Source organism: Sapajus apella, unplaced genomic scaffold (genome assembly GCF_009761245.1).
Source record: "Sapajus apella isolate SASKATOON/1434 unplaced genomic scaffold, GSC_monkey_1.0 scaffold37, whole genome shotgun sequence".
NCBI lineage: Eukaryota > Metazoa > Chordata > Mammalia > Primates > Cebidae > Sapajus > Sapajus apella.
In genome coordinates, this window is record NW_022436977.1 from 15,129,772 (window position 1) to 15,157,641 (window position 27,870).

At 46.0% G+C, this 27,870-nt stretch overlaps 1 protein-coding gene across 1 annotated transcript; it reads left to right on the plus strand.

Annotated features, from left to right (window-relative positions):
* On the plus strand, positions 1–27,612 carry HDC (histidine decarboxylase). Its single transcript, XM_032297502.1, has 12 exons — positions 1–428; positions 1,890–2,062; positions 6,145–6,258; positions 7,137–7,259; positions 9,764–9,898; positions 10,155–10,298; positions 10,745–10,811; positions 11,650–11,812; positions 11,904–11,994; positions 16,102–16,200; positions 26,320–26,421; positions 26,559–27,612. Exons 1-12 carry the CDS (start codon positions 398–400, stop codon positions 27,303–27,305), a joined length of 1,989 nt encoding a protein of 662 aa, XP_032153393.1. The 5' UTR covers positions 1–397; the 3' UTR covers positions 27,306–27,612.
* The last annotated feature ends 258 nt before the right edge of the window (positions 27,613–27,870 follow it).

Consider the following 27,870-nt stretch of genomic DNA (forward strand, 5'->3'; position numbering starts at 1 on the left):
TGTCTGAGGCTGGAACTCTATTGTCTGAATCCAGGGGCAGAAAGAACTGAGGGCTCTTTTATTGCATCCACCTGGAGGCTGCCTTGCAGTCTTGGGTTGCTAAGTGCACTGTTTAATTTAGAAGCTCCTTTTATCCTGGCTCTCTTGACCAGCCAAAGTTGTGGTCACTGTTTTCAACAAGGACTGGGGAAAGAAAGGGTGGAATTAATTAAACCTAGAGGAAGGGACTTTGAAGGGCGGAGCTAAGGTCAGAGAACGAACCCTTTAAATAAAGGGCCCACACTAGCTGCCAGGGAGTGCGCAGGACTGGCAAGAGGGAAGCTGGGCTGCTCCACGCCTTTCGCGCCTTCCACCTCCTGTGCGTGCATCTGTGAGAAGGAGGCAGAGCCCAAGGGAGATGATGGAGCCTGAGGAGTACAGAGAGAGAGGTGAGCGACGGGCATCCCTGGCCCCCTTCCCTGCTGCTACTCCTGCAGGAACAGCTGCTGGTGGGTGGCCCTTAGATTTTGGGGTGACATTTGACAGGAGCATTAGAATTGCCTTCTGCAAGTTGGCACCAGCAATATTTTTTTTTTCTGCGAAAGGAATGTGGGATCAGAGTGTAAAACTTTTCTGAACCACTCTTTCATTCTCCCTCATATACCCACTCTCACGTATGTCCACACTACCGTGCCTTGCTTTTCCTCCCCACTTTTTCACAAAATAGAGGATTTGGATCCCTGGGCCATTAAATGCGAGAACGAGAGTGTTCATATTCTGAAATAGAAAAAAATTTCTCAATATTCTGTAATCACTGCAAATCTTTTCTTTCTTAACATGTATTTCTTTATGTGTGAATCTATGAGTAGTGTTCTTTCATTTGGTCATTCATTTCTTAAGTATTTAGTAAGTGCCTACTCTGTATGAAGCCAAACCAAGTGGTTATTCAGTTTTCAGGCATGGCTCTCCCTTAGAAGGAAAGTAGGTAATTGTTTAAAAGAGAATCTTGAATGTCTTTACTTCTATGATTTTTTTATATCCTCCTCCTCACTAATTAGTGTGCATGAGCTTATTCTGTTGCTTTCCGAAGGCACTGTTAGCTGAGAGCAGGTTCCTGTGGACATTCATCCTCTGGTGGAACACAAATACATTTAGCACTGTCCCTGGACCAGTGGAGGGTTAGGTCTAGAGCTCTCAGATCTCTGGTGGGGCCCTGCTGGAGAAGCACCAGGCTTTGAGAGGGCTGGTGGAGAGTAGAAAGACGACAGCATGCTGCAAATCTACCTTCATCTCATCAGTTTTGTCTGGGGCTGGTTCTGTTCTTAAGAAGTTTGCATAAGCTGATGCAGAGGGCAGAAAATGAGTTCCCTTTCCTCCTAGGTAAAAGCAGCTTAGGAAGTACTAAGGAATAGATATTGAGCAGAGAAAGAGTTATGTACACACACATACACACAGCAAGAGACAGAGGTACCGAAGAGAGACCTGAAAGGATAAATACTTTGCAATAGTTTTGAAGTGTTCGACTTGACTTTTTTTTCTTCCTTATTCATATATTCATAGATGTTCTGTTTCTGAGAAGAAAAGAAAGGCAGGGGAGACAGTCAAAACTGAAGTAGATTAAGGAAGGGGAAAGGAAATAAAACATTTCACTTTGGTGCTAGAGTTTTTTGCTTTGGAGATTTCCCCTCTTGTTCATGTGCTCACTCAGAAACTCTGTCCATCATTCATTCACTCCCTCACTCTTTTTTTAAATTCTGAAGATAAGATTGTGCAGGAGATCAGATCCTTCCCTCGGCCCATGAATCCATCTCCTTCTTTACCAAGTCTCTTGGCCTGGACATGGGAGGGATGGGCACAAATCAGTCAGGTCGTCAGGGGACTTGAGCTTGATTTCTCTGTGTCACTTCTAGGGAGAGAGATGGTGGATTACATCTGCCAGTACCTGAGCACTGTGCGGGAGAGACGTGTGACGCCGGACGTGCAGCCTGGCTACCTGCGAGCCCAGCTGCCTGAGAGTGCTCCTGAGGACCCCGACAACTGGGACAGTATCTTTGGGGACGTTGAACGAATCATAATGCCTGGGGTGAGACACAGTGACCACAGGGTGGTTCTGGATTTCAGGGCACAGGAGGATGGGTGGTGGCCTGAAGAAAGACTTGCTTTGGGTCAGCTTGGGATGATAATGCATCCTTCAGCCACTTGGTCACCAACATCCCAGCCCATTTGCTAGGCATGTGGAGGGCAGGACTTTGACTAGCATTAGGTTTCTTTTTTTTGTTTTTGCCCAGTTGTGCCAAGGCATGAGGTTTCTGATGCCAGGGCAGGGCTGGCCAGAACACCTGCATCCCAGAGCACAGTCTGGCAGAATTGTGGAAGTATAATGGGATGGGTGGAGAAGTGGACATTTTGTCTGAGGGGAAAGGACATCTGTGAGTGGTAAGACTGGGGAAAGGAAGCTGAAGGTAGTGCCTGGCCCTGACGGCAGAGCTAGGGACTCTATACAATATCTGAGACCACGCCAAAGAGAAAGAAGGAAGCGGGGAATATACCCTGCAAGAACACTCTGGTTACCAGGTTGCGTTGGCCCAGGAAACTGAGTGAGCCTCAGCATCCTTTCCTGTCCCCTCTGAGGTCTGGTGATTGAGCTGCTTTTCAAGAAGAAGAAGAGACTTTCCCTGAATCATTGATACTTTCCATGGCAGAGGAGGGTGCAGCCTGGGATAGTGCTGGTGGGGCCAGGAAGCTGATGGAAGCTGGCTGATGCATGGGCTTGAGCTGGGGCCTGCCTTGATGGGCGGTGATGACACCCCGGCCTCCGGCGCTGAGGAGCTCTGCCATTGTGCTCATGCTAAAGTGGCATTGACTCCCTTCCTGCAGCGGGGCTCCTTGCCATGTGCCAGCTCTATGCTGGCCACGTTACATGCTATCTCATTTAATCTTCCCATTGACCTTCTTTTACAGATGAGGAAACTGCTGATACTCAGAGAAGTTAATTGTTTTGCCCAAAGTCACAGAATTAGTACCTGGTAGATCCAGAATTCTAACGTAGGCCAGCCTTACTTCACAGGCTCTGCTGTATCTCCTACCCTCTGTCACCTCTACTGGCGAGTGCCTGAGTGTGCCTGGCTATACCTGGGCCCCTAGCACTGCCTCTCTGGCTGTGCAGCCACACAGAAGCCGTGTTCTTCATCTCCCTGCTTAGGGCATTTGTGCTCTGAACCACACATGTTTAGAGGCTCTTCCTGAGTCCAACTTGAGGTTTACCTCCATCATTTCCAAAGAACTTTTGACTTAAATGTGTCAAAAATATACCTAGAGGCAGGAGTGGGAAAATACTCAAACTCAGAAAGTGATGGCAATTTTGATTTTTTTTTTTTTTTTTAAGCAATAGAGACAAGGTCTTGCTATGTCGCCCAAGCTGGTCTCCTACTCCTGGGCTCAAGTGATCCTCCTGCCTCAGCCTTCCAAAGTGTTGGGATTAGAGGCCTGAGCCACTGTGCCTGACCATGAGGGCAATTTCATACAAAGCCACTCATCTCTTTGACCATTCAGCCTATTTCACAAGCATCTTTTGAAAATGTCAATATCAGTAAGGCTAGATCCTGATAAGATTATCTCATGGATTTTATTCTGTAAAATGTAATCTGCTGAGTGGCTAACGGTAATCTGGGAGTGAGACTGAAAGCAACGGTCAGAAGAGGTGGAAATGAGCTGATTCATTTGATTGAAAGGAATTCCAGCAGTTGCTGTGGGTGTGGTCAATGAGGTTCATTTCTGGAAAGAGAGGTCTGTTTGTTTTTGATAAGGGCTCTTCTGGCATATTTTATCTTATTTATCTTACAAGAACAGACAATTGTCTCTTGATAGGGCTAGGAGGTAGAAGCCTTTCTCTGGGGTTTCCAAAATACTGTCACTAAACACAGTGATAATGAGGGTGGAATCTCTTGACTCATCTCTCAGGCCACACCAGCCTCTGAGAGCTGGCCAGAAAGCAGCTGGCCCTTTCCTTACTCATCTTCTCAGTGCCTCACTGAAAGTTACATTAGTTTTTTCCTTCCTGCCACCACCTAGACAATAAGAGAAGAAAATCACTCTTTCTCCTTTAATTCCAACCCTGGTTAGACAATCTTCATTTACTTTTCATGAGGGAGAGAGAGCATCCCCAGGGGAAAAGTCAGGACATCACCCTGCTCGGGTGTCTTGGCTTCTGTCTCATTGCAGCCCCTTCTCCCTACGGGATATGTGTGACCACAGGGATGTGGCCTCTCTCTGCCAACCGCATTTCTCACCTGTGAAACAGAGATAATGGTAGGCCCTACCCATCAGGGTCCTGTGAAAAGTAAGTAAGAGAAAGCATGGGAAGGAGGATATGTGGTTATTACCGATCATGTCTCTTGCATGGTGAAAATCAGAGGAAGAGGTTTGCTCCTCTGAGTCAAGTCAGGATATGTGATGTGTCTGTCACCCACGTGATTAGTTTACCGTTAACGTTAGAGCTTAACATTTTGCACATTTCTTGCCCACGCCTCCACCCACACAACAACCCTATGAGACAGGATTTAATTTACGATGAGAAACTGAGGTTGAGGGAGGTTTCGGAGAGGCTTCTGGTTTTATGGAGACTGTACTGTAAACACTTTTTGAGACCTCCTTTAAAAAAAAAAGAATGAGACTGGGTACAGTGGCTCACGCCTGTAATCCCTGCACTTTGGGAGGCTGAGGTGGGAAGATCATGAGGTCATGAGTTCAAGACCAGCCTGGCCAATATAGTGAAACCCTGTCTCTACTAAAAATATAAAAAACTTAGCCAGGCGTGGTGGTGGGCACCTGTAATCCTAGCTACTCAGGAGGCTGAGGCAGGAGAATCACTTGAACCCAGGAGGTGGAGGTTACAGTGAGCCAGGATCACGCCACAGCACTCTAGCCCTGGCGACATTGTGAGACTCCGTCTCAAAAAAAAAAAAAGAAAGAAAAAAGAATCTCAAAAAAAAGAGACTCATACAAACATGGTATGTTGGAGCTTAAGTTCATTAGCTTTATGGTAAATCTACACGGTCACACAGCTTGTTAGGGACAAAGGTGGGACTGGAACTTGTATCCTTGGACTTAATTTGTATGCTCCTTGTACTATACACGCTGTCCAGGACAAGGTCCTTGCTCCTGAAGGACTCTTAAGTATTTGTGCCGTTTGTAAAGAACAGGATGATGCCCTAAGATGTTATCAAATGAATCCTCAGTAGAATGAAACATCTAGAATTATCGTGTTCCATCGTTCAGGGAAGGGATTAAAGGGAGATGTGGGAGCAGGGGGAGAGTTTGAGGAGGAAATGAATATTTAGTAGCTTTCTAAGAACTGGCAGGTTTTGGAAGGTCATGTCTTTATGGAGAGTAGCTTTCCATCAGGGGACCCAGCATTGCTCAGAGACATAAATGCAGAAATGAACAGGGCATGCTTGCAGAGCAGTGCGATGAGGAGAGATTAGATAATTCATGAAGCTGATGAACCACCAGTGCTGCTTCAGAATTCTGATGGGGGCCCCTCCGTGCCTGCTCAGCTCCTCCTTATATCCGGTTTCTATTGTGGGCTCAAGGCTTAGCCTGGAGGCTGCCCTCCCATATGCTTGGTCTGGGCTCTCCTCTCTACCCTCTCCTCTCCTCACTGCATTCTCAATGTGATGCTTAAGGACAGCCTTGAACCCATTCACCCTGACCCTCTGAGTTGCATGCCCAGAGAGCTCAGTGCTCCGTAAAACAAAAGACGACTTTTGCAAGAAATGGATGAAACAAGAATCTGCTTTTCTGGAGCTCACAGTCTGCCCTTCCTTTCATTGAAGGGCAGGAGAGGCATGAAGGGTAAGTGTTGGGGATGAATGTGAATACCACCTAGAATCCCACAACCAGACTACTATAGTGATTTTCCTTTGTCATATTCCCTTCTGAGCTTAGCATATATGAAAAGGCTTTACTGATGATCTAGCATAGGACATGAGCCCTGTGAGTGGCAAGAACACCAGTGATTTTCATGGAGTTGTATCACGTATTTCTGCTTAAAAGTGTCGGCCCATCTCTAGAGTGACACTTCCGCTTGCCAGGGATGGTCTCTGGAGAAAGAAAGCCTCCTAGAAATGCCTCCTGGTGCCAACTGTGTGCATGTTCTGCCTCCAGGTGGTACATTGGCAGAGCCCCCATATGCACGCTTACTACCCAGCCCTCACCTCTTGGCCCTCCCTGCTAGGAGACATGCTGGCTGATGCCATCAACTGCTTGGGATTCACCTGGGTGAGTAGCAATGGCTGTAACTGTTGGCAATGGGGAACGTAGCAGGGAGTGGCATCCTAGGACAGAGCAGACATATTTTGTCTTGGTTTCTGAATATGGTTCCACAAGAAGTGTTAACAATGGCTACATTCTTTAAGCTTATGCTTTATTTTAATTTTCTCATCTCATCCTTTAACCCTATGGAATCACAAGTATTGGTCCCATTTTGTAGGTAAGGAAATTGAGGCTTAAGTAATGTATCTCCCCCAGATCACACAACTCACAGAGGCACAGATAAGATTTGGATCCAGGTCTAGTTATTGGCACAGTTTGTGACCTTAACTAAGCAATTTGATGCTTGTTGGGTCACCACTTCCCCTGTGCTCTTGTATTTCAGTAGCTGGAGATATGTCCTAAGACTTCCCTTAATAACCCCTTAAGCACCACTCAGCTTTAAACGGTGCCAAAAGCCTTTTAGAACATCTTTTTATGTTAAGCCTGAACTCTTACAGGGTATGTGGGTGGGTGGGTGGGGGTATTCATATCTTTTCTAGGAAAGAGTGTTTTTAATACTAAAACTTCCCACTGGGCATTTGAGGACTTCTCAGCTATGTATTTTAGAGACTTGGGGAACCAAATCCAAGCCAACTATTTCTAGGGCTGTTTCTCCATAGAGTCTTGGAGACTTTGCCTCACTGGGGGCAGCATGAATCCAAAATCCCTCCTATTTTCTCTTTTTGTTTAGAGAGTGGACTGGGAGAGGGCCACAGAGCCTGACATTGACCTTTCTTCAGAAAGTTTCCCACTGACACCATCAGGGGCAGACATGTTTCTGGAGCTCATGGTGGCATCTCAGTGCCCTCAGGCTGTGCAGTTTGAAGTTCTTTTTCTTTTCTCAGGCATCTAGCCCTGCATGCACGGAGCTGGAGATGAACGTCATGGACTGGTTGGCAAAAATGCTGGGACTTCCAGAGCACTTCTTGCACCACCACCCCGGCAGCCAGGGCGGAGGCGTCCTGCAGGTACCTCCATTGGCAAAGCTTCAGCTAGTATGAGGGATAAGTAGTGAAAGATAAGCCAAACCCTAACCTGGCAATTCTCCCGTTCTCCATGGAGTTTCTCCGTGTTACCCACACCATCACCATCACCACCACCATCATCACAGCTTCCCTCTACTCCCACCTCAGCTTCTGCTTCCTTCACATGAACTGCTCCCACCTTCTCCACTCTTCTTCTCTCTTTCCTTTGAAAGAAATTAAAAAGCCAAAACATGACTGAATTTCCAGTATGACTTGATTCAGCTTTCTTAGTCTATAATCTAACAATTCCTTTTTGTTGTCCTATTTTGCATCTCACAGTAAGAGGGGAAAGGAGAAGGCAAGGAGAGGACTTCTCTTTCTCTCCCTGCTAGGTTCAGGAGATGCCTTGCAGTGAGAGCAATTAACAATATAAACTGATAAATGGTATCCTCTGACCCTATCTTTTGGATAGCTGTCAAATGATAGTTCTTCAAATATTTTTTTTTTCAAGAGTAGTGCACGGAGTGGAGCTTTCTAGGTGCCTCCCATGGACCACACACGTTGTTAGGTGCTTTTGCATCTACAAATCCTTGACATTCTTGAGGGCTTGGTTCTGAGACCTTTGAGATTCCTCAGATTCTTGAATTCTACTTTAATGTATGTTTCCTGGTTTTATAATCCATGAGATAGAGATAATAATACTATTTCCTTCCAAGAGTATATGCGAGGATTAGATGAATTCTTCTTTTAAACAGAAATCATGGCTGGGCATGGTGGCTCACACCTATAATGGTGGCTCAGTCACGTGAACTTGAGTTAGTCTCATGACCTCTCTGAGCATCACTCTCCTCATCTTAGTGCGACAAGAATCATAATTATCTCAAAGAGGTGTTGTGAGGAGCAAGTGGAATGCCAGAAAGTGTTTTGTAAACTATGAATTGCAATACAGATGGAAGGTGTTGATACTATTATTATTATTTTTAAAAACAGGGCCTTGTTCTATTGCCCAGGCTGGAGTGCAGTGGAGCCATGGCTCACTGTAACCTCCACCTCCTGGGCCCAAGCAATCCTCCCACCTCAGCCTCCCAAGTAGCTGGGACTACAGGTGTGCACCACTACACTTGGCTATTTTTTTTTTTTTTTTTTAGAGACAGGGTCTCACTATGTTGTCCAGGCTGGTCTTAAACTCCTAGACTCAAGTGATCCTTCCAAAGTGCTGGGATTGCAGGCGCAAGTCACTGCATCCAGCTAAGTATTATTATTATGCTATGTCTTTACACAAATAGCTTTCTTGTTATGGAATAACTACCAGGCACTTAGTATCTGTGAGATCTGGTCCACACCACTCTCCAAGACAGTGTCTGCCAGGTCTTTAAAAAGCTGTAGGTCTAGCAATCATGTTTACTTTCAAGGGGGAAAATAATAATAATAATAATAATAATAATAATAAAGCTGTAGGTCTCTTGAATATTTCAAGAAGGAAAAATACCAAAGACTGAGTGAATGAATGATGAGGAACCACAAAGTCTCCTGCGAAGTTTCTGAAGTGGCCCTGAAGATTTCCACAATCATGGTCAGAGCAAAATTCTACCCAACACATGTTTGGTTAATCTATACTCCCATCCTGGGAAGCAGTTAAAGGGATGCTCTCCACTTCATACACAGAAAAGAGTCTTCTGGAGGGGAAATGTTAGCCCAAGGTCACAAGAGCTATTGGCAAGTAAATGGGCCCAAGTCACCAGCCTCTGGCACAGGCCAGGATCCTCTCTCCCTGGGGAATCAACTCCATTTCCATTTGTGTAATAAGCTGAGAGTTCTTCTTTTAAATATATTTTACATGGGCCGGGCGCGGTGGCTTAAGCCTGTAATCCCAGCACTTTGGGAGGCCGAGGCGGGTGGATCACGAGGTCAAGAGATCAAGACCATCCTGGTCAACATGGTGAAACCCCGTCTCTACTAAAAATACAAAAATTAGCTGGGCATGGTGGTGCGTGCCTGTAATCCCAGCTACTCAGGAGGCTGAGGCAGGAGAATTGCCTGAACCCAGGAGGCGGAGGTGGCGGTGAGCCAAGATTGCACCATTGCACTCCAGCCTGGGTAACATGAGTGAAACTCCGTCTCAAAAAAAAAAAAAAAAAAAATATATATATATATATATATATATATATTTTTTTTTTTTTTTACATGAGGAGCAAATATATCCAGGAGGGACAGAACATTGTGTTTTCAGTTTCTGTGGCCTCTCTAATAGAGAGGGTGGTATTAGATGCAAGCTGATTTTAGAAGGCAGAATAGGAATGCAAGCTGGGGAGGGAGATGGGCACCTTGGGCAGGAGCTGTGTATTTCCTTCTGAGAGTAGCTGTGACACACACACACACACACACACACACACACACACACAGAAAGAGAGAGAGAGAGAGAAAGAGAAAGAGAGAAACTATGAAACCTGGGGAAATTTGGCAAGAGAACACAGAAAGGATGCCATGGTAATCCTTTTCCCCTGCAGAGCACGGTCAGCGAATCCACCTTGATTGCCCTGCTGGCAGCAAGAAAGAACAAAATCCTGGAAATGAAAATGTCTGAGCCTGATGCTGATGAGTCCTGCCTGAATGCTCAACTCGTGGCCTATGCCTCTGACCAGGTGAGTTGCCCGATGCAGGACAGCCCTTCAGGACGCTGCTTGGCTTCTAGAATCTTGGTCCCTGAGCAATGTTTTTCTAGATGTGAGTACGCTGGGGTTCCAGGCAGCTCAGACCTGGGAGTTTGTCTCCAACAACTGTAGGGAAGACAAGATTCCAATGATCGTATTTGGTTCCCCAAGTCTTAGGCTTCAGCAGTTCTGGAGAGTGATCGTTCCAGTATGGCTCTTTGCTGACAGGTCTCTGTGGCCCTTCTAGGCTCACTCCTCCGTGGAAAAGGCTGGTTTGATTTCCCTTGTGAAAATGAAATTTCTGCCTGTGGATGACAACTTCTCACTCCGAGGGGAAGCTCTTCAGAAGGCTATTGAGGAAGACAAGCAACGGGGCTTGGTGCCTGTCTTTGTAAGTCAGGTTATGTGCCTAAGCTTAGAATGATAGAACTTGGATGTGAGGAAGGAATTTGGGCAGAATTCAGGTAAGTAACATGCTGCACACAAAAGCAGAAAGGCCCTCCCATACGGTATTTTACACATCCTGAGTTGCTATCCATAGGTGTGTTACGGAATAAACTTTGTGGGTTATAACCAGCATTAAAAAGAAATATGGTAAAAAATACTAGAGTGCACACATATAGCCAGTGTATGTATTGTTCCCATACACATGTATACATGTACTAGATTGCTATATAAAATGTGTTTCTTATGAGCCATGGTAAAACACAGTCTGAAATCTACACTGTTCTGGTGGGATGGATGGGAGTAGATCACGTCTCTGGTGAAATCTTTCTCAGGCCAAATGTGTCACATGAGCCTACCCTCCCATGTTAACTTGCCTCCATTTTCCCCTAGGTCTGTGCAACACTAGGGACCACTGGGGTCTGTGCATTTGACTGCCTGTCAGAGCTGGGCCCCATCTGTAAGTATCTGTCCTCTCTGGCTAGGAAGATAAGGAATATATTTTTAAAGGTCTCTTAGAGCAAGCATCTGAAACGAGCTCTATGGGATTATTCTTGTTCCTCTTGGTCAATGCAGAGACATGGGAAGAACCACCAAAGGTCATGAAGGGCTTTTCCAGGGATCCCTGGACATTGCCTTTTCCAGTGGTGTGACAGGAGTTCGAGCTGCCCTACCTTGCCTCCTGTCCTAGGAGGTGACAGGAGGAGAGCCTTTGGTTTTCTCATCCTCTTACTTGTATGTTGAACTCTACTTAATGCAGGCTCTATCCAAAATACAGTGTGAATTAGGCTAGAATAGAAACACTTTCTATTCTAGCTTCAGAAAAGGAAAAGGGTAAGGCAGGGGAAATCATGGGAAAGATTAAAGGCAGAGAGGAAACCCAAAACGGACTGTTTAACCCCCAAGCAAGACACCACTAGGAAAGAGAGACACCTTCCATCTAACTTTTACGTTAGGTGCACTAACATTGCTCTCTGTGCTGGTGGGAAATTGGTTTCTGTGCCAGGATGTTCTAGGTTGAGGCCGAGGGTGCTGGCCCTTTACCCAGTGGAAGAAAAAGGCAAGGGTGAGGCTTCGTAGACTTTCCCATTAGGAGGCAAGGATGCCTCCTTCGGCCCCACTCCTTCAGACTGACTCTCCCTGCTCTCATCTCCACACCTCTCCATGTCTCATTTAGCCAAAGCACATCATCCTTCCCCAGCTATGCTCTTTGCAGCCACCACTCAGCTTGGCTAGGTAAGAGACGCCTTTCCCCGCTTTGTGCCTGCCCTCCAGCCAGGTGATGCTTGCCTCCTCAGGTGCCCGTGAGGGGCTGTGGCTCCACATCGATGCTGCTTATGCTGGCACTGCCTTCCTGTGCCCCGAGTTCCGGGGGTTTCTGAAGGGGATTGAGTATGCCGACTCCTTCACCTTTAATCCTTCCAAGTGGATGATGGTGCACTTTGACTGTACTGGGTTCTGGTGAGTGTAGCAGCCCAGCTCCGAACATGCCGGAAAGCCTTGCCTCTTCTGGAGAGACCTCAGCCATTAATGTCCATTTGGAAACCCACAGGGTCAAGGATAAGTACAAGCTGCAGCAGACGTTTAGTGTGAACCCCATCTACCTCAGGCATGCCAACTCAGGCGTGGCCACCGACTTCATGGTGAGTGGCCAGGGAGGGGCAGCCTAGTGGTCTTGGGTGGCCAGTGGGAACTGTTGGTGTCTGATCCCCCAAACTCCGGATGGTGGCTCCTTCAAAAGGCAGCACACTGTGAGCTCATCCCATAATATTGCCAGTGCATACCTTGGTTTCCAGTTGCGCTTAAGCATATAGAATGAAACCCAGAAAATGGTTAAAAACCCTAGAAAATGAGGCCAGCCTTTGAGGCAGGGTCCACATTTCCTGAATAATTGTGGCATTTTAAACTTCCCAGAAATGCTCTCCTTACCACAGGTGACCAGTTTCTTCTGCCTCCATCTCGGGTGATCTTTTTTGTTTCCTACCCAGCACAGGGCAGGGTGGAGAATTTCCCTGGTGGGGAAGGAGCCTTCTTGCTGAAATCACTTTTATCCTTTTGTCCCTGACAGAGGCATTGTGGTAGTGATGTGGTAGAGGTAGTGATGGGCTGCGGGACTTGTGTGAGGGGTTCTGGAAGGCTCCAAGCATTCCTGACTTTCCCAACTGGCTGCACCTCAACCCTCTCTGTCTCTCGCTCTTTCTTTCTTTCTTTTTTTTTTTTTTTTTTTTTGAGAGGAGTCTTGCTCTGTGGCCCAGGCTGGAGTGCAGTGGCACCATCTTGGCTCACCACAACCTCCACCTTCCAAGTTCAAGTGATTCTCCTGCCTCAGCCTCACTTGTAGTTGGGACTACTGGCGTGAGCCACAGTGCCCAGCAAACCTCAACTCTCTTGATCCTACATCCTCAGCCAGTATTTTGCCTTAGGGAAATGAGTTCTTACAAATTGACTCCACAGTTTGAGGATGAGCCCTTCTTTTACTTGTAGGGGAGACAGGGATGTAAACGAATGTATTACACATAACCTGGCCAACAGAGGCAGCAGAGCAGAATAGGGGCAAGCCTGGTTTGGAATTCTGTTCCAGCAGTGGCCCTTTGGGAAACTAACTGGACCTCTCTGAGCCTTGCTTTCCTTATCTACAAAATGAGAATAGTGGCACTGATTCACAGGATGTTGTGAAGCTTAAATGGGAACACGTGTAGATCACTTAGTACAATAACTGTGTGGCAAGTGCTCAATAAATGGTAGGCATATTTCTGAAAGCTCTTCTTTGAAGCTGCAGAGATTTGTTATGACAAAGTGGTTAAGCCTGTAGGTGCTAAAGCCAGATGGCATATGTTGGGGTCCTGGCTTTCTGTTTACTAACTTGTGTGACCTTGGGCAAGTGACTTAAACTCTGTGTTCATATTTCCTCCTGTGTAAAATGATGCTGATGACCACAATTCTGGCTTCTTAGGCTTGCTGTGAGGATTATATGAATTAATACACTGAAGTGCTGAGAGCAGTGTCTGATCCCTGTGAGAATTCTTCCTTGTGAAGAGATGGTTTTTTCTTATCTTCTTGGACAATTGAAGTGTCTTTCCCTTTTAGTCTTAAAATAATAGCTTCGTCATCACGTAATTATACTGGCTATTCTCCCTTGGACAAGCCCACACCCTCTTTAGATTTTTGAAGCTTTTTTATTAGAATTGCAGCAGTAAGTCTGGTGGCTTACTGGTGGTGAGAGAAGACCCTTTAGAAGTAAAATTTAAAAATTCTAGAACAGTCCAACGAAGTCAGATATCTTTAGGGATAACTGTAGGTTTGGTTTCTGAGCGTGAATTGATGCCTATTCTCCTATGAGTGTATTTGGGCCATCATAACCAAAGAGCATTATGTTCACCCTTGCTCTTTCGAATTTCATGTTACCCTTTGAATTCATTTACCACAGTGCCTCAGGATCTTCCTGGGGTTCATTCCCAGGAGTTTGATGATTTTACAGTGCTCTCTCTCTTCCACATAACTCATAAAAATGTTACAGTACTCAAAATGCACATTGTCAATAAAAATTAAAAAAGAAAAAAAATAAAAATGTTACAGTAAACTCTTGCCAGCTCTGCTCTGGGAAACCTTACTATTTTTTACCTCTCCACTCAGAAGGCTCTGCTTTTCACTTATCCTTCCCCAACCTTTAATCCTATGCATTTGATTTTCAAGTCCATGAAGAAACTCCTAGAAAAGTGAAGCTGCTATCTTTGTCATGATCCTGAGGGTCCTCACACCTACTCTCACCTGAGCGCAATGTTTTTCCCACCCAGGTGGCTGCAGCTTTGAACAGAAGCTCAGTTCTGTTCTGAGATGAGCCAGAAATAGGGCAGCATCCCAGGAGAGAAGACTTAGGTGCTTACTCCCTGGGGTCCTGGAATCACCTAAAATCAGGGCTAGATTCTCTGACAGCAGAGTAGCTCCCTCCTTTCCCCCTCCCACTGGACAGAGAGGACCAGTGGAGGGAGCATTACCTTGGCCTTGGCAGGGGAGCCCTGCAAAACCTTAAAAGGACACAGAGGAGGCTGGATATGCCTCAAGTTAAAGAAGAGCACTGTCAGCTTTATACATCCAGATTTATTGATCCAACAGAAAACGTTGGTTAGAGCCACACTGCTGATTTAGCATGGATCAGTTTTAGATTAGTGACAAGAAAAGGAGCAAATGAGAATAAGAAAGATTATGAAGAAATCAAAATAAAATCACCTATGCCTATCCTGGTTTATTTGCTGGTCAAATAAAGTAGCTACATATATCAAATAATAATATATATGAAGTAATATATATTATTATTTATATATAATATCTATGAAATAAATTGGCTATAACCATTTGGAAACCAGAGCCTTTTAAGAGATTATCTCTATCATCTGTTCATTATTCTCTTGGAGTGTCCATTGGCCAAGAGGTAGAGTTGACGCTCTTCCTGTTACAGCAATTTTGTTCCATTTTCAGATTTTGATGCCCTCTGCTGGCACAAACGCCCCCAAGCTGGTCCTCAGCACAACAGAATTTTGCTTGGAAATCACAGGCTTAGTACTTTTATGCTGGGGAAACGTTGTCCATTAACAAAGGGATGATGTCCCAACTGTGCCTGGCTCAGGAAACTGGGGTGAAGGGTGAAGGTGAGGACATTCATGAGGATTGGATAATCTTGTGCATAGGCACATAAATACTCAATGGGACAAACTTTTATTTTTAGTCAACAGACATTGTGGTACAAGCTTTCTGACATCTGAGGGAGACGTCATTAGAAACCATGTGACTCATTAAAATAACTGCAAATGTTTTCCAAACCCTTTGCTCTATTTTCAGATCTGAGAAATCAGTCTGAAATTGATTTGAAAATTTTCAGATTTATGGTGGCTACAACCTTGAACTTTAAGCTCTGTTGAATTTGGCCACCAGGAACAAAGGGTCAATATTCATCTAATAGAGGCAGAAATTTGAGTGCTCTTTTGAAATCTGAAAGCTGGAGTGATGCCTCTCAGATCACAGGAAGCTCACAGGAAAATTGACAAGGCAGTGTGAGGTTAAATAGGGATCATCTTGGCTCTTGATAGAAATGCTGCTGTGATTTGTAGCTCACATTTTAAAATCATTTGAATAGCCAACACCTACTGACAACTTCTTCTGAGGCTCTTGGTGTTCTTTGTCCTCTCACCGTTTCCCCAGAAGGTGCAATTTGTTCTCTATGTCACGGACTGATGAGCCAGTGGGGTGGCACTACCCAAGGTCACACAGCTAGTAAGTGATGGAGCTGGAGGTGAAACCTAGGTCTGCGGGGCTCCAGTGTCTGTGCTCTAACCACTATACTTTACATTTCGGGGGAAATCAAAATAGAACTTTATTTTCTGCTATTCAAGGAATATAGATTCATTTAGGGAAAAACTTGTATTGCCCTTATGTTGAATTCCTGGGCTGGGATGAAATGTTTAAAGCGGCATTTTAAAGCAAAGTTCGCTTCTCATTGGTTCAGGGTAATGGATTTGATTTCCACTTGTCTGGCTTTCAGACAAGCGACTATTGGCCACCTTCATCAGTGATTTGGTCACATGATGGGGCAGCTCTTGGGAAGCTTGGCTAATTCCTTAGCAACAGCTTCCGGAGTCATGGTGACACTGTCCATCCCTAGAGGGCTGGGCAGGCAATGGATAATGCCCAGAAATGCCCAAGGGAGTGGGGCGCCCTTGTCTCTAACCATAAGCACTGTGTTCCTTTGTTTTTAGCACTGGCAGATCCCGCTGAGCCGACGGTTTCGCTCTATTAAACTCTGGTTCGTGATTCGGTCCTTCGGGGTGAAGAATCTTCAAGCACATGTCAGACATGTATGTAGCATGCCACTGTGGGGGCCGAGCCTGTGTTCCTCTGTTTTCTCATGGTGAGGAAGGCTGGTTTCTGCTTTGCCGATCTGCCCAGGAGACTTGTGGTATCTGGCTCAGGTGTCTGGGCCTGTTCCTCAGCTCCTGGGACTTGATTCTCTTTGTTAGCAGGAGGAGCACTTTGCACAAATGCCCCGAGGGCTGCCTGATGCCTGTCCTCTTGCTGTCATGGAGCACTGGGGAGGGATGGCCCCAGAGTCTGGCTTGTAGAGAGAGAAAGAGAAAGTAAATAAGGGGAAGTGTGTGTGGCCAGGGTAGTATCATATCTGCTTTGGAATTACCTTAATGGTCACAGCTGGCTGAATTTTTTAGCACTATTATGATTATGCTTGAAACAAAGCTTTCCTAGCTTGGACTGGTAGACTTACTGTAATATTGGGGTTCATGGTGTCCTCAGCTCCCCTGAGAGGATGTTTCTCTAGGTTCTTGGTCTCCTGCCCTCTCAAGAATGAGAGAGGGGAGCACATGCAGTGCGCAGTAAATGCCGGACTCAAAAGTGTTTGTAGAAAATGATTTATTTAGGAGAGAAAGAGAAACTGGAGAAGGAGAGAGAAAGAGCTAACTCTCACACTGAGTGAGAGAATCCAGAAAGATGGAATCCAGGAGAGGAAAGCAGCTTCCACACTGAGTGGAAGGGAATAGAGAGAGATGGAGTTTAGGAGGGGAAGACAGGCTTCCACGAGTGTGGAAGGGGACCCTAGAGGGGAAATCCAGGAGAGAAAAACAGCTTCCATGAAAGTGTTTGTGGAAGATGACCCAAACATGGAGTGGAAGGGATGTGGAAGAAGGGGACTTTTAAGCTGGGAGGAACCCCCACCTTCTCTAAGACCCTCAGCCAATGAAAGGAGTTTCTTAGAACTTCCGCTGGAGTGATTAACTTTTAGTTTCTTCCCGCGCTCACAAAATTCAAACATAAACCATTTAATCTCCCAGATGGAGAGAGATGGGAGGGGGCCATGGTGCTGGGAAATCCTTGCCCTTAAAACTACGCTCCCTCATGGACCCAGGAAAAGAACACATTCCCTCATTATCCACCTCTGAACAGAAAAGCCCAACTTCTATTGGAATTACGGACGTCCATCCTCTTTAACTACTTCCTGCTGAAATGGGGCATAGAAGGGGCCCTGCTGTTGAGGTTTCCTCCAGAGGGGAGACTTTCAGGGTGCAAGTTGATCTAGAGGTCCATGATAGAGCCCAAGAGCCAAGGACATCTGGTGTTCCAGCAGTAGAATTATTTGTGACATTATAGTTCTATAAGAAACGAATGTGACAAGGTGGTTAAAGATGAGAGGCCCATAGGTCAACAAATATAGAATGGTTATAAATGAGCCTAGGAGAGAATAGAGCCAGGACAGTCAGTTGCTAAACAAGCTTTACAATACTGTTTCTGGAAGATTTTTAGTCCTGTGTTTGATTCCTGAGTTCTATGTTCAAAACAAAACTTAACTGGTTTACAAAGTAGTAGCAGTTTTCCTAAAGACAAATTCCCTACCCACTATGAAAAGGATACTCAGAGTTTGAGAGATAGCAAAGTTGAGGGTTATAGTCCTGTTAATGCCAGGATATAAAGTAGACTTATGACTGGTTACTTCCCAGAGAATCTTGTTGGGAAAGCATACGCAGATCTTCTAATGGCTCGCAGGGATATGAAGGGTTGTCTCCTGGAACTTCAGGCTGCGGAGTGGAGAGTCTATGGCTTTCTTCAGGAGGTGTCCAAGGCTTCAGCCGAGTGTGATGAATCCATGAGTCAATTCCCACCACTTTAACTGCCACTGGGGTAGACAGAATAACCAAAAATGGTCCTTCCCAAGATGGGCCTAGAGAGGGAGAGTCTGAGGGGAGAGATTTAACAAGCACCACGTCTTCAGGACAGGAGAGAAATACTGAGAAGGCTGTGTCAGCATCCAGGAGAAGATTGACTTCCTGGACTTCTGTGGTCAGCTTTACCTGGGGCTCTGTGAGGGTGATGGCTCGTGCTGGCACTTACTCCAGGCACCCTCAGTCCTGCCATTGGGTCACTGGTCAGACACCTAAGGCCCTGGGAGCCTTCATCCTCTGGGACAGTGTGCTTTCCAGTGATTCCCTTGGCACAGCGGGCACGGAGGAGATGGTGGTTCATTCCTCTGGGGACAATGTCTTACAAAATGTCCCTTCAGACTGCACTGATAACAAGTTCTGCCAGACTGGCGGCTAACCCAAGCTTTTCCCTCATTTGAGCCCCTGGGGTCTGCTTGCCCAAAAGCCATGATTAAGGCAGCAGCCTTTCTCTGATCTCTCCTGTTCCTTTCAGCCTGTTCCTTCTGGTCTCTCTTATAAAACACCAAGGTTGCCTGGTTTAGTAATGATTCTAGACTCTGTTCAGGCCCCAAAGCCAGTTTCTGGAGCTTCCTTCTGATATCTGCTGCTGACTGAGTAACAGACTCGTCCATTAGTATTAACTGACCCTCTATGGAGTCTGCTGACAGGGGTGTATACTTCCTTAAAGCTTCTCACAATTGCTCAAGGAAAGCTGTTGGGTTTTCTTCCCTTCCCTTTGGGGGCTAGGTTTTCCACTTGGCGGGGGGGTATTGCGCCACGGTGTTTGGCAGAGAAAAATAGGCTGCTTCTTCCTTAAAGACTGTGTGTCAAATTGGTCCCAATTTTTCAGTATACATTTTAATGGGGACTTGGGAATAGAAGCACCCATCTGAAATCGAACACCAAGGATGCCCACAACCCCAGTTGAAGAAATTATAGCCACGTTGATCTGAGGCGTCCACTGGGTAAAATGGGTACTGAAATGAAATGTCTTTCAGTCAGTACCCTGAAATTTCGTGTGCCCCAGATGTGTGATCCATCTTATCAGAGGGCCTCCCATCTACTGGATTCCAATCACAACCTACCAGCGTCATGGGACCATTCACACTGACTGCCTGCATGACCTCCAGTGACTACCATAGAGGCGTGGAATGAGAGGAGCTACTGGGTTGTCACGTACCAATGAGCCCTGACCAGGCCAGTGAGGCTCAGGAGATGGGTACCAATATTTCCCAGCAAAAGTCCAATTTACACAAGCCAGATTATAAAACTGCACCAGAATGGTAAACTGCTAAGGAGGGGCCATTAGAGCACACAGTTCAAAGAAGTCAGGCCAGGCATGGCTGAGGCTGGAACAATACCCTCAGGACTCGGGCCTCCTCTCCCCTAACCCATCTTCCATTGTAGGTTCTGAGACCTGCCATTGACTATTTGGGCCCTGGAAGTGGTTTAACTATGATCTTCTAGATGGAAAAGTTCTGCTAGAGAGAGCCAATCCTAAGCAAGACAAATTATATACCAAATACAAAGTCCCGTAGCCTTCCTCTTCTGAATTTTTCCAAAAGATTTCTCTAACTCAGGACTGACTCCACTAGAAATTAGAACCAGCAAACTTGCAGTTGCAGGCCCTATACCTCGACCAACTGTGCAAACTGGCCACTTGTGTTAAGGGAAGGCAGAAAGCTTTCTTAAGCCGTATTTTGAATGAGAATGCTGCACCCTGAGGTGGTGTGGCCCGCCTAAAAGCTGGGCGGGGCTGACGGCCATCAGCCGCTTCCTTTCCCTCAGCCGCACTGGCAGAGGAAAAAAGCCACTTGCCGAGTCAGTTTAAAAGCCGCGTTCGCAGCCACTGCTGGGCCTGCCCTGAGTTTCCCACCCCTGCGGCTTTTGGCTGCCATGTTGACCCCATCAGAACCGCTCCCCAAGCTGCTGCCAACACAGGGACCCTTGGCTGGCAGGCGAGCGACCTGGGGAACCTTTTTACACTGCTGCCTGGGACTGGAGAAGGCAGAAGAGGCCTTCCAGAACCCTGCGCCAGGCTGCCGCACTCCCTGGTCCCCTATAGGCTGCGGTTGTACCTCGCCCCTCCCCACTGTTTTTCTTCCGCCGACCTCCGTGATCCGGGTTCCGACCCCGGGGCTGGGCTGTTCCTTGATGGCAAGGAGTGAAAGGCCCTGGGGATAGTGCTCCCCTGCTCTGCCCCACAGGCTCCCTCAGGTTTTGGTTCCAGAGATAATATCTGAAGGATAGAGAAGGAGTCGGAAAGCGGAGAGAAAGCTTGGAGGTAAAAAAACTTCACTTTTAATTCTGGCTGGGCTGCGCTGCTTAAGGGCTTGGCCGTGTCTCTGAGGCCCGCCTCAGGTGTTTTTAAAGAGATAGGACAGAATGGGGCCGATTTTCCTCATGATTTTTAAGTCTTCTTCTCTGGCTGTACCCCCTTTCCTGGCTTACCCTCTTCTGGCTGTACCCCTTTTCTGGCTGGCTCGCCAAAATGTAATATTGGGGTTCAGGGTGACTTCAGCTCCCCTGAGAGGATGTTTCTCTAGGTTCTTGGTCGCCTGCCCTCTCAAGAATGAGAGAGGGGAGCACAGTGCAGTAAATGCTGGACTCAAAGTGTTTGTAGAAAGTGATTTATTTAGAGAGAAACAGGAGAAGGAGAGAGAAAGAGCTAACTCTCACACTGAGTGAGAGAATCCAGAAAGATGGAATCCAGGAGAGGAAAGCAGCTTCCACACTGAGTGGAAGGGAATAGAGAGAGATGGAGTTTAGGAGGGGAAGACAGGCTTCCACGAGAGTGTGGAAGGGGACCCCACAGGGGAAATCCAGGAGAGAGAAAAACAGCTTCCATGAGTGTTTGTGAAAGGGGACTCAAACATGGAGTCCGCAGGGGTGTGGAAGAAGGGGGCTTTTAACCTGGAAGGAACCCCCACCTTCTCCAAGACCCCTGGCCAATGAAAGGAGTTTCTTAGAACTTCCGCTGGAGTGATTGACTTTTAGTTTCTTCCCGGGCTCGCAAATTCAAACATAAACCGTTAAATCTCCCGGATGGAGAGGGATGGGAGGCGGGCATGGCGCTGGGAAATTCTTGCCCTTAAAACTACTCCCCCTTGTGGACCCAGGAAAAGAACACGTTCCCTCAGTACCAAGTCTGGAACAAACCTCCCTGCATTGACAGGCTTTTATGGAAGGCCTATTTGGTTTAATTTATTTCTATTCAATTCAGCAAATACAAAAGTATTGTGCTTTGAAAGGGACACAGGTAAATGAGACAGGCAAAGCCTCTCTCCTGTGCTCTTCATGGAAGAGGTGGGACTTATAAGAACTCTGACTGCTGGAATTTTTCTCCCATTTCTGCAAGAGCCCCTGATAAAAGCGGTGGTAGAAAACGAAGACACTGTCCTTTCTGCCTATGTGTGTCTTTGTCCTTCCACCTTTCCTCTAGGGAATTCCTTCTTGGTCAGACAAACACAAACCAAAATGAAGTGGTGGAAGCAGTAACTATGACTTTTTAAAATTTTATTTTTAAAACTTAATTATTCTGGCTGGGCGTGGTGGCTCATGCTTGTAATCCCAGCACTTTGGGAGGCCGAGGTAGGCGGATCATGAGGTCAAGAGATCCAGACCATCCTGGCCAACATGGTGAAACCCCAACTCTACTAAAAATACAAAAAAAAATTAGCCAAGTGTAGTGGTGTGTGCCTGTAGTCCCAGCTACTCGGGAGGCTGAGGCAGGAGAATTGCTTGAAACCGGAAAACGGAAGTTGCAGTGAGCTAGGATCGTGTCACTGCACTCCAGCCTGGAGATAGAATAAGATTCTGTCTCAAAAATTTTTTAAAAAATTATTCTTATGTAATAATTTTGTATATATTTATGGGGTATGTGTGAGGTTTTGATACAGGCATACAACGTGCAATGATCAAATTAGGGTTATTGGGTATCCACCACTCAAGAGTTCATCATTTCTTTATGTTAGAAACATTCCAGTTCTGTTCTTTTAGTTATTTTGAAATGTACAGCAAATTGTAGTTAACTGTAGTTGCCCTGTTGTGCCACCTAACTAACAAATCTATTTAACTGTATTTTTGCACCCATTAACTATCACCTCTTTATCCCCCATTCCCAGCTACCCTTCCCAGCCTCTGCCATCCGTCATTCTACTGTGTGTCTCCACGAGCTCAGTTTGCTTACTTTTTAGCTCCCCTGTTTTAGTGAGAACATGTGAAATTTGTCCTTCTCTGCCTGGCTTTAGTTTGCTTAACGTAATGTTCTCCAGTTTTACATGACTGGTTTTAATGTTGGTAATTTTACCTTTGTAATCACCACTGGTTGTTTGCCAAGGAGCAGCTGCCGCCAACAATATGGAGGAACTTTAGGCACTTTGTGCTATTTCTAGAAACTCAGACTCAACACTGGAAGGTTGTGGGTGGGGAATGGTTGGTGCAGGTTACAAGTAATTAGGAACATTTTTTGCTTACAATTTAGGACTGGATATTCAATGTGCAGCTCCTGATCAACCTCCCTTAGCACTTCTGTTTGCGAGTTAAACCCCTGAATTCCTATTAGCAACCCCACTGCCTACCAGATGAGGCCCACACTCCTAGGCCTGGCTTTCAAGGACTTGATGGTCAGCTCCTACTTTAGCTAGGGCTTTTCATCCATCCATCCAGACCCCATGCTCAGTCCATCTCTGCACCTTTACCTGTGTCCTTCACCCGAATTGCCCTCTCCTTTCCAAATGTTGTGAATGGACTGAATTCTGCTTCCGCCAGGAGCTTTTCTGCCTATTCCATCTGTTCTGGTTTCTGCTTCATTAGCATTCCTATGATCACCTACTCAAACACATTTGCAAAACTGAGCTCAAAGTTCTTCCAATGTCCCACAATAGAAGAAGTAGAATTGAAATAAAGTTGTTTGATGTGAGTTAATTTTATCTCTTGCAACTTGATTATGATGATAATTATTAACACTTGCCTAATTCCTTAAATACAAAAATAAATGATAGTTCTTCATTAGGTTCTTAGCACAGTGTTTGGGGTGATCACTCTAATCTGGCAAGGCTCAGAGGGAATAATTGCCGTGCTTGAGGGAAGAAGGCCTGGGACTTTCCCTCAAGCCCCCCAATTCCAAATTCTTCATAGTTCTGGGCTGCTTTCTACTACGCTGAGCCTGCTATGCTGAGATCTTCGAAAGTTACATAAAATCAAATTTCGTATTTCTCTATTATAGAGAAGTGCTTTAAAGAATGATTTTTAGTTCTACCCTTTACTATTTGGTGACCTTGTCTGCCTTATTTATTTATTTATTTTTGAGACGAGGTCTCACTCTGTTGCCCAGGCTGAAGTGCAGTGGTGCCGTTAGAGCTCACTGCAGCCTTGACCTCCCCAGGCTCAGGTGAGCTTCCCACCTCAGCCTCCTGAGTAGCTGGGACTACAGGCGCATACCATCATGCCCAGCTAATTTTTTGTATTTTTTGTAGAGATGGGGTTTTGTCATGTTGCCCAGGCTGGTCTCAAGCTCCTGGGCTCAAGCAATCTGCCTATCTTGTCCTCCAAAGTGCTAGGATTACATACAGGCATGAGCCACCACCCCTGGCCATGCTGTCTTAATTTATAAAAACAAGAAAAGGATACTGCCTCTCTCAAAGGTTTATAGGGAGGATTAAATGAGATAATACACATGCAGCCCTTAGCATAGGGTCTACCTACTACTCAGTTAAGTACTCAATGAGTACTTCTTCTTCCCCTCCCTCATCATCTCCTTCATCTAAGGATAGTAAGTTGTCATTATCATCCTCCTCCTCCTCTCCTATCATCTACCATAGGGATTGGTATATATTTCCTATAAGAAGCCAGATAGTAAATATTTTTGGCTTTGTGGGCCATACTCTATTGTAACGACCTCTGTACTACAAAAGCTATCATAGTCAATATATAAACAAATGGGAATGCTGTGTTCCAAAAAACTTTACAGACACAGGAGGGCACTATATTTGGCCATGGCTGCACTGTCCCTGCCCTTGACCTAGAAGCACTGGCAGCAGCTCTGCTTTCATGACCTGTAAAGTTGGGCTTTGGAGGTGGCAGTGCAGCCTGTGCTCTGTGTTCTCTCCCTTGACCTCTGCTTTTGTTGTTGCAAACAGCATGTGTTGTAGGAGGGATAAAAGCACAGTGGGAGGAGATCCACCTGCTGTCACTTGTACCTTGGGGAAGTTACTTTCCTTTGGTTCCTTCTGAAAAATGAAAAGGTTGAGCTGGGCACAATGGGCACAAGGGCATGTGTCTGTAGTCCTGGCTACTGGGTAGGCTGAGGCGGGAAGCTCAATTGAGCCCAGGAGTTCTGGGCTGTGGTGTGCTATGCCGATCGAGTGCCCGTACTAAGTTTGGAATCAATATGCTGACCTCCCAGGAGCGAGGGACCACCAGGTTGCCTAAGGAGAGGTGAAGTGGCTCAGGTTAGAAATGGAGCAGGTCAAAATTCCTGTGCTGTTTGAAATTGAGCACACAGGGGAGAAAGAGGCTCTGAGAGAGATTTGTAGAAACTCATTTCATTATGATCAAAAGACAGGATCAGGGTCAGGCATAGTGGCTCCTGTCAGTAATCCCAGCACTTTGTGGGGCCTAGGAAGAAGAATCGCTTAAGCCTTGGAGTTTGATACCAGGCTGAGCAAACTAGTGAGATCCCTGTCTTCACAAAATAACGAAAAACTTTAGCTGGGCATGGTGGTGCATGCCTGTAGTCCTAGCTACTCAGGAGGTGAAGGTGGGAGGATTGCTTGAACACAGGAGTTCAAGGCTGCAGTGAGCTTTGATTGTGCAACAGGCCACTGTACTCTAGCCTGTGTGACAGAGCAAGACCCTATCTCTCTTAAAAGATAGGATCAGCCAACTCCCTTGCCCTCTCTTGAAATAGAGTAGCAAGTATGAGAATTAGTTGATAGAATTACTTCGTGAATATTTTACTGAGATCTTCCGGATGCTTGGAGAAATTTTTTAAAATAAGAGAAAAGGCAAGTCCTGACCTTATTTAGTTAATAATCCTAGGTTGAAAACAAAAGGGATAAAACCCCAGGACATTTTAAAAGATGATATGAACTTCAGTGAAAGAATCATATAATACAAAGCCTTTAACATTTTAAACTTGTGACAAAATATACATACCATAAAATGTATCATTTTATTCATTTTCAAGTGTACAATTTAGTGGCATTAAGTATACTCACAATGTTATGTGACCATCACCATTATTTCCAGAACTTTTTCATCATCCCGAGCAGAAACTCTGTATTCATTAACCAGGTACAAAACTTTCCGTGGTGGGTAGGGACAAAATGTAAAAATATGTTCTCTCTTTTTTTTAACATTTATTTATTATACTTTAAGTTCTGGAGTACATGTGCAGATCATGCAGGTTTGTTACATAGGTATACACGTGCCATGGTGGTTTGTTGCATCCACCACCCCGTCATCTACATTAGGTATTACTCCTAATGCTATACCCAATACCCCCACCCCTTGCTATTACCCCCTCAGCCCCCTACCCTGCAGGCCCCAGTGTGTGATGTTCCCCTCCCTGTGTCTTTGTGTTCTCATTGTTCAACACCCACTTATGAGTGAGAACATGTGATGTTTGGTTTTCTGTTCTTGTGTCAGTTTGCTGAGAATGATGGTTTCCAGCTTCATCCATGTCCCTGCAAAGGACATGAATGGAATATCGGAAACGGGATGAAAAGGGCATTGGGGATGCAGGCTGAGAAGAGGTTTGAGAGGCAAGTGAAACATGTAGGCTTAGGATGGGGCAGGGCTGCCACTAGCTTGGATGGCATCTTTATGTGCACTAGAAGCAGGCATCTCTTCCATTGGGCAGATGCAGCTCGCGTGAGGCACCTGGCAGAGAATGCAGAGCATTGGCTGGGTTTTGTGCCTCATTTGCCCACTTGGCCAATCAAGTAGCTGTGAAACCAGGAGATGAAGCCAGGTTGCCTGGACTGCAAAGCACATGCCTTCTGGGTTCCAGGGCTGAGTTGAAAGAAGGCGCTGAGATGAATTCTTGAGGTGGATCCGGTGTGACAGGAAATGGAGCCACTGGAGATTTTCCAGCTTGGAATATGAGCAAAATCAAATGGAGATGACAGTGAGGCAGACGCCACTTAGGTCTCTGTGATGGAAAGATGTCACTGGTTTAAAACCACCTAGCAGTCTGAAAGTTTATGCATAGTTATTCCCTTGCCTGATTATTAACATCAGTTCTCTTTATATTTGCCATTCCAGGGTACTGAAATGGCTAAATATTTTGAATCTCTGGTCAGAAACGACCCTTCCTTTGAAATTCCTGCCAAGAGACACCTTGGCCTGGTGGTTTTTCGTCTAAAGGTAATGCCGTCTTCCATGCCCCTCTGTGCATGATGCTATGTGGTGCTCCAGAGCCTCTTGGAAACACAAATGCTGGGCTCTGGGGATGCTGACAGGGGGTGTGATGGAGACTTCGCATCTCTTTATCTTTCAAACAGGGTCCTAATTGTCTCACAGAAAATGTGTTAAAGGAAATAGCTAAAGCTGGCCGTCTCTTCCTCATCCCGGCCACTATCCAGGACAAGTTAATCATCCGTTTCACTGTGACCTCCCAGTTTACCACTAGGGATGACATACTGAGAGACTGGAATCTCATTCGAGATGCTGCCACTCTCATCCTGAGTCAGCACTGTACTTCCCAACCCAGCCCTCGGGTTGGGAACCTCATCCCCCAAATCAGGAGCGCCAGAGCCTTGGCCAGTGGAACGTCCCTTCAGTCTGTCAACGGGGCAGGAGATGATCCAGTGCAGGCCAGGAAGATCATCAAGCAGCCTCAGCGCATGGGAGCTGGTCCCATGAGAAGGGAAAACGGCCACTATCATGAGACCGTGCTGGACCCAGTTGATGACTGCTTTTCGGAAGAGGCCCCGGATGCCACCAAGCACAAGCTGTCCTCCTTCCTGTTCAGTTACTTGTCTGTGCAGACTAAGAAGAAGACGGTGCGCTCCCTCAGTTGCAACAGCGTGTCAGTGAGTGCTCAGAAGCCACTACCCACAGACGGATCTGTGAAGAATGGGGGCTCCTCCAGGGTCAGAATCTTTTCCAGGTTTCCAGAAGAGATGATGATGCTGAAGAAAAGTGCCTTCAAAAAGCTCATCAAGTTCTACAGTGTCCCCAGCTTTCCCGAATGCAGCTCTCAATGTGGGCTCCAGCTGCCCTGCTGCCCTCTGCAGGCCATGGTGTAGACCCAGGCTCTTCAGCCAGAGTCTGAGGATATACTTCAGGGACTCTGTGAACCCATCACAATTGTATGCTGACTTTGTGTGCTTATGTGTACATGTATTTTTCTTGGGGGCGAGTTCATAATTTTTACCAAATTCTCATAGGGGTTCATGACCCACAGTAGAATACAAATGAAGAGTTTAAGCCAGCATGATCCAGATGGGTTCAGCAGGCTGGTCAGAGAGAAAGGGCTGAGGATAGACAGGCAGCTTCTATCGTTCAGCTTGTGACATGAAATATAACATAGAAATAAATTATGCTTGTCCCTGAAACAAAACATATCCTGTGTCACTTAATTGGCTGCTGAAACATTGACTAATTAACGAGTGTGGGATCTTAACCGCATGTACTTTTATTTTAAGCATTATTTATGAGTCAGGCACTGTGGCTCATGGTTCATAAAGGAGGAAACCAAAGTTTAGGTCACACAGCTTTAAATAGGCAAACCCAGGTCTCCTGGCTTCCAGTGAAGCCCAGGCTGTTACCACCATGTAGTATTGCTCAAGGTTGAACCTGAACAGGAGCTCA

What these genes read in the sequence shown, in the direction of transcription:
- HDC (XM_032297502.1), top strand. Translation starts at nt 398, where the DNA reads ATGATGGAGCCTGAGGAGTACAGAGAGAGAG. An exon ending in TGGCCTATGCCTCTGACCAG is followed by an intron (nt 9,899 to 10,154) that starts GTGAGTTGCCCG and finishes TGGCCCTTCTAG; the next exon opens with GCTCACTCCTCCGTGGAAAA. An exon ending in GGGGCTTGGTGCCTGTCTTT is followed by an intron (nt 10,299 to 10,744) that starts GTAAGTCAGGTT and finishes ATTTTCCCCTAG; the next exon opens with GTCTGTGCAACACTAGGGAC.